Below are 7,345 nucleotides of genomic sequence, written 5' to 3' on the forward strand. Positions count from 1 at the left end.
AAAATATCGAAAAATATACAGCGCGCGAATTTTAAATGAGAATTTCCGAAAACTTTTCGGTCTTAATGTACTGTACTGTTAGTTTTGTGTATATAAATGTCTTACAACAAAAAAATAAGAACTTTCTTTACTCTAAATGTAGTACCTCAAAAGATTCTGCTCAAAAAGTACTCAGATTTTGTAAATAAATCACACAAATTTAAATTTTATTCAAAATTTATCTTATCTTCTTCAAAATATGCTCCTATTGAAGCGATACACATATGCCAACGCTTAACCCAATCTTCCATATACTTTTCGTAGGCCCGTGAACGTATGCTTTTAGTTCCTTCAGCGAATTCTCTTTTACCGATTCAATCGACTCAAAACACTTACCACGAAGGAGCGATTTGAGTTTCGGGAACAGGAAAAAGTCACACGGATTCAGATCTGGCGAATATGGTGCCTGAACGATGACAGTGGTGCCGTGTTTGGTCAAAACATCGCGTACAACAAGAAAAAATCGCTAACTGCACTTGAAGTAGTCTCACATTAACAGCTGTTGTAAACAAACTAATTAACAGATGGCGCTCAAATTTGAACCATATGTCACCATATGCTTTGTTTGTACCATATGTTTTTCACAATTTTTGAAAAAGGTCGATTACACAAGAAGTAGTTAACAAACAACAAAATCCGCATACTTTTTGAGCAGAAGGTATGTGTGCTTTTCTTAGATTCATTGAATCCGAAATGAAATTCGTTACTAAAAATTTTTTTCTATGTCATAAGGGATCAGTTTTAGAGCATTCTGAAGTACAATCCACAAATTGTCAAGTAATAATGATCACATATCACAAGTCAACTGAACAGTATACGCAAAAAAACATAACCCTATGAAAAGAGTTTCCTAAATGAGGTATAGGGGTGTATCAGGACTTTCATAGTCCAAGTTTGTAGAAGAATATTTAATTGACAAATGTGGATTCTAGGTTAAGTATATATTTTTACTAAATGTTATTACTGAACTAACATAAGTATTAATTACTTTAAATATTTGATTATTAAAATATTAAAGGATGAAAAATACTTGCCCTATGTTGATCTTTGAGTAGGACTTCACTACCGTAACTATAATTAATGTGAATATATGCAGATATGTACGTGAATATATTAATGGTATTGTGTGAAATTAACATTTAAAAGAAAAATCAGCTTATCTACTATGATACTTTTAAAAAATTAATAAATAACACAGTCAACAAGTCTATTTTATAATGATTTTTCGACATTAGTCCTTGTAAATCACGAAGGTCTTGTGTTAACTGTTGCAATAATTTGCTACATAGTTTGAACAGTTCCGCTGCAACAAATCACTTGGAACAAGGCTTACACGCCTATTTCGCCATTTTCGAACAATAGAGAATGTCTGAACAGTTGAACAAGCGAAACGAAATGGAACGAAATCAACTGAATTAATTGTGAATTTGTATGGATCACATGGAATGCAAATAAATTTCGCATACACAACAGCACCACAGGCTCTTGAGGTGGCAACCACGCAGGGACTTACTAAATGTGGGCGCATGCATTCTCTACAAGTCATCAAACAGAGTGGGTGAGTCAGTTAAAGAGAATGGGTATATATGCGAACATACCCATCTATGTGGTGTACACATTATATACAGTTGCCAAGTGACCAGCTTTGTATTACAGCTGTTGAAGGTGACCCAGCAGCAGCAGCAGCAGTAGCAGTAGCAATACACAATATTGCTGCACCATATATGCTATTATGTTACCTGGACCATTTCATCAAACTGCGCTCTATTGTTGTGTAATTTGTTTCGGATGAAGGGAGCACGGGTACGAACGATTCAGTGAATGCAGTTTGATTTTTCTTTTCATGACTCAGGGTGCAATTACCAGCAAGTGTAACAGGTGATCAATTGTAATAAAACTCCCAGGGTTCTTTTCCTATTCATTAGGTATTTTCTTTTTTATTTAAACATTTCCATTTTAAAACGTTCATTGTACTTTTTATCCATTCTCTGTACTAAAACATTTATAGTTGGCAACAATTTATTGGTTTTATTTGCGCAAAACGCTTCACATCGATTAGAATTACAATCAATTGTATTTCAATGGAACATAAGTTTCAATTGTCAGTCGATGGCGAACAAGTGTTACCGAAGCTCAAATATACAAGTACTACAAAATATGACAAGAGAAAAGTATTAACTAGCATGAGTCCAATGCAGTAATTTTAGGAGAGAAAAATTATTATTCTAGAGTAATACTAAAAACTTTCATCACAATGAATTTAGAGATTAAATGTGAGGGAATAAATAATAAAAAATAAAATTCTCATTCTAAATCAATTGACTCCATAGTACCATATTTACAGAACTAAAAAAAAATAAACTAATACCTATGCGATCTATTGGTAATGAAACTAAAAACATATAGGCTTCTAAAGTGAGCTAATAATTATACATGATTTTCAAAAAGCTATTTCTTGTGCAAAAGAGCTTTCACTCATACAAAATCAATTGGGAGAGTAAATACGAAATCGATTACTCATTGGATAAGAGGAAGCATATAAGATAAAAGCTTTACCGTAACAAAAGAACTTTCTCTCATACAAAATCAATTGTGAGAGTAAATACGAAATCGATTACGCATTGGATAAGAGGAAGCATATAAGATAAAATCTTTACCGTAACAAAAGAGCTTTCTCTCATATAAATCAATTCGGAGAGTAAGTACGAAATCGATCACTCATTGAATAAGGGAAAGCACATAAGATAAAAGTTTTACCGTAACAAAAGGAAAAGAGAAAAAAATAAGAAACACCATAACATCTAATATAATTGGTCGTGTGTTGCTTATATTACTTATTGTTTTCTTCATTTTATAATATATAATAATATCTATAAAAGTCTTTAAATTCCTAAGAGTATGACTCTTATTTTTTAATTTTTTTTTTCTCAATCAAACGAACAGTTTGAAGTTATAGTTATAATCCATCAAAAGCAAGACACGGAATTTGCTTATATACTGATTATTTTTTAATTTTAAGAAGAGAAATTAAAAAAGCTTTATTTGGTGTTGAAGAATTTTCTAATACCTGAGGTTAATCATTTTTACTAGTGATTGAGGTAGGGGTGCAAGGTGAATGCATTAAAGCAGAGTGCACAATATTGTCAACTTGAAAGTGAACAGTGTTTTTTCTAATAAATGCCTCCAAAAAATAATTAACTTTAAAAAACACTAAGTCGCTAAGAATTATTTTTCTTAGCTCTTTACTAGATGTTATCCGGGTTATCATTACTGATGACAATTTAAATATATTCTTCGGTTTCTTTGTCCTTTTATATCGGGTGTTTTTTTAGCTGTATGAGAACTATCGGTATCAAAACTACGGTTTGACAACTAAGAATCGATTCAAAATCATCCACAAATTGACTGTTCGGTGCGGTTTACACACTAGCTGCACCTTATCGGACCTTATTTTTTTCGAAATGCGGAAGGAGCTGCCGTTACGCTGAATGAGGAATGGCAAGCGACTGTAGTTTTATTTCCAAAAATTATATTAAATCAGTTAAACATCGACGAAATTTGTTTCCAACAAAATGGAGCAACTTGCCATACAGCATGCTTAACAATCGATTTATTGTAAAATCAATTTGGTTTTATATTGAGGTTTTTCCGAGTTATCGCAACTGAGCACTTTTACTTTTTGTTAGCTAGGCTAGAGTCCCTTCTTTCTCTTCGAATAATTTATCAGTTCCTCACAAGTTTCGCGGATTATTCGATGACTGATCTAAGATCTACATTTGGTCCCGTACGGCTAGTGACTGCTCAGAGATTAGATAGTGCTGTCTAGGGTAGACTGTCAGTTTTCGTCTATTCTAAGGTGTCTTAGCATATCAATCGTGCGAACGTAGCATGATATTTTGAAGAGTCTTTGGAGAGCCTGAATTTGATTAAATTGTGTCTTCTGGGTTTAATTTAGTATCAAATTTATTTCCAGAAGTCATCCTGTTAACCCCCTCATTTATGCGATTTAACGCCTTTCGATTACTTTTTATGGGACTATGTTGAATCATCATTAGGTAAAGTTTATGCCGACAAACCGGCAACCTTGATGCATACGAAGCCAATGTTTATGCCACCATTGACGTCATATAGCATTGACGTCATTTATTGCAAAATATAGTCACAAATTGTATTGTTCAAATAGATCATGTAAATCGTAACCGCGTCAGATGTATACCAGAAATCATATTCAAAAAATATTATACCAGATTTTTTTTTTTAATTTATTTTCTTTTATTGCGATCTGTCACTTGAGAGTAGACAATAAAAAATATTTAAAAGTAAGTAACTAAATACTTAAAATTTTTGTGGGCTTGAATGAACTGTGCTCAGTAGCACATCCGTTCATTGAACTCGGTCACCGATTAAAGTATTGGAACATAATTCTCAGGCAGAATTTTTGTTAATTTTTTAATGAGTCCATCGTCAGCTTTACCTATATCTAAGTATATTGCAATTGTAAATTGTTTCTTTTCAAAACCCATTGCAATTTTGTTAATTACACGACGTATTTGCTGGTTAGTTGAGAACTTTCAAATATTTAATTGCATATTTTTGATAAAAGCAATATTTTAAGCTACTTCATTAAAAAAGAAAATTCTTTCATAAATATATAATAGCTCTAGTTCTTTCTGATTAATATCGTACAGCAATATAAAATATTTACATTTTGAAACCAACTTCTTTAGTAAATACTAGAGTTTGGAATTATTATTTTTTTTTGAATGTAATGAAAATGTCAATCAGTAATCAACACATCAAAAACAAAATTATCTCAAAATTTTTCCTGTAAAATTATTCAGAAATTTATTAACACCTTTTGGAAAACACTTTGCGTTTTGGAAAACTCACGCATACTAATTACGAATTGAAAATGTACGCACTGCATTAAATCCTTTAAAATCCAACAGCTCACAAACGCAACACACAAACAGTGTAAATAGGAGAGCCGCGCCACCCCTTTTCAAAACAAACCATAGCAAAATAAATGTAACCAACAGAACATAAAAACAACAGCTACATTTTAAGAATGCTAATAATGGGCGGAGTGAATGCGCGTGTAGGTGTGAGTGTAGGTGTGAGTGTGGGCGACAGTAAATTCAAATACACTAATGTGTCATGTTAAATTAACACTTTAATTTATTCCGCGCTACAAGTGCAAAGAGCATATTTAATGATTTTGTGCTTGGCTGTTTAACTGTGAGTGCGTACGTACAATTACACAAGTAACACTGCGTTTGTGTGTGTGTTTGTGTGTGCAATGGAGTTTATATAAATTTGTATTTGTGCTGAATTCGCTAGATATTTATGTGGTGTTGTTTGTGCAGAGGTGTTATAGGTTAATTGTGAGCCATTTTAATACAAGCGTCTTTTCACGTCTTTTCAATTGCAACGTTTTAAACTCAAACAGAATTTTTAAATGTGATTTTATAAGTGTAAACAACTTATTTTTTCATTACTTAAGCAATTATAATTATTTTAACTTCATAATTATATAACGTAATATAAACATTAATTATATTAAAAACTTTGTTTTACTTATTTAACTCTCTCTATTTTACACAGGAATGTTCACACAAAAGTAATACCGAAATTTTATAATAATAATTGATTAGCGAGCTAATTGTTCAATATAAATAGAAATAAAAAAACTATAATTTATCAAAAATTTATAATTTATAATTTAAATTTATCAATTTATCAATATCAATAATGAAAAAACTAAGGCTCTGTTTATAACGCGTAAGCAGAGACAGAATCCGTCGTGAGTGAGAGTGGGTGTTATGGTAATAAACTGGGAGAATAGAGTTAAATATCTCAGTAGGTTAGGTTAGGTTAGGTTACTGGGGCCGTCCGAACACTCACTTAGACCATGAGGTCCATTGTGATACCCTAAAGAATTTGACACCTATCCCTATAACCACTTGGTATTGCCTACAAAGCCATTGACACGAGCTATGCAAATAGAATCTAGCTCTCTTAGTGAATAGAAAAAGTGCGACCCTAAGTAGGATAGTCTCTGTCTTGCGAAGGCAGGACACTGTAGCAGAAGGTGTGTTGGTGATTCCTCTTCATCATCCTCCATGCAATGCCTACAATGTAAGGAGGTCCTATAGTTGAGCCTGACGGCATGTCCTCCCAACGAGCAACGGGCAGTGTCCCGTAATAATTCCCACTATCCTGAATAAATTTGCTCGGGATAGGTTGATTAATTCCCCCGAACTTTTCTTACTTATTTTTGCCCAAAATTCCTTGGTTTTTATGCAGTTGGTTACTGTTGACCATCTTCTTTCAAACATTTGGTATGTCCATAATCTTATTCGGTGCCGACAAGAAGCAACTGGTATACCCACACTTTCTTTTTCCAGAAGAATTTGTGCTGTCGTACCATGTTGACATAAATCCTCTGCCTAACCCTCCCCGTTGGTGTCGACTGGTAATAGAGAGTATCAGAGAGTATCTCAGTATCACACTGGAAAATCGATTCATATGGCTTAAATATGTTCAACTGAAAAGAATTAGCTGTGCCAAAATTCTTCATAACCTCCAACCGCTATTCAGAAATGAACATCTCAGTGCTAAGAACAGGAAACTGATATATAACCAAATAATTCGTCCATCACTTCTATATGGTTGTAAAGCTTCAAACACTACTATTCGCGAGCTAGTAATTGCACAAAGTACCATGGTACATTAGAACGAATGACATTCTCAGGGATCTAAAGATTGATCCCATCAAAAAATACATAAAGGATGGAGCCCTGAAATTATTTGCAAAAACTGACAAACTTACCAACACCATGTTATCAAATCTCTGAATGGTTACAGGCTTCTCGGGAAGGTATGCAGATCTGAGGTGAATTATTGCTTAGTGTGATGAAGTAATAAACAATAAACCAGTCAAGATGTAGAGAGGGGTTTTGAAGAAACCTCGAGTTAAGAAAAAGTAAAAGTGCTCAAGTGCACTGGCTCAAATAGCTTCAGCATAAATAAATTATTTATACTTAAAAATAATTATTAATATTATTAAAATATTTTTCCAACATTTCGGCTATCTTCGTTAGTCATCTTCAAAGAAATATTATTATTACAAAGAAAAATCATACAATAAATCGAATAATAATAATGACAACAAGAAAAACAACAAAAGAAAAAGAGAATAAAAATTATAAAATGCATTTACAATATCCTGTATCATTTGTTTATAATATTCCTATAAGCGCCTGAGCACAGTTGTCCGTATCCATTTTATAATTTAGTCTCTTAC

At 32.8% G+C, this 7,345-nt stretch overlaps 1 protein-coding gene across 1 annotated transcript in view; it reads right to left on the minus strand.

The window, feature by feature from the left end:
* Positions 1 to 3,120, minus strand: part of LOC119676377 (ABC transporter F family member 4-like) — a 4,342-nt gene extending 1,222 nt beyond the window's left edge. Inside the window, exon 1 of the mRNA XM_038087613.1 lies at positions 3,107 to 3,120. Coding sequence (XP_037943541.1) covers positions 3,107 to 3,120 — 14 coding nt within the window. The remainder of the gene's footprint in view (positions 1 to 3,106) is intronic.
* Positions 3,121 to 7,345: the final 4,225 nt, after the last annotated feature.

Source organism: Teleopsis dalmanni, chromosome 2, assembly GCF_002237135.1.
Source record: "Teleopsis dalmanni isolate 2A chromosome 2, ASM223713v2, whole genome shotgun sequence".
Taxonomy (NCBI): Eukaryota; Metazoa; Arthropoda; class Insecta; order Diptera; family Diopsidae; genus Teleopsis; species Teleopsis dalmanni.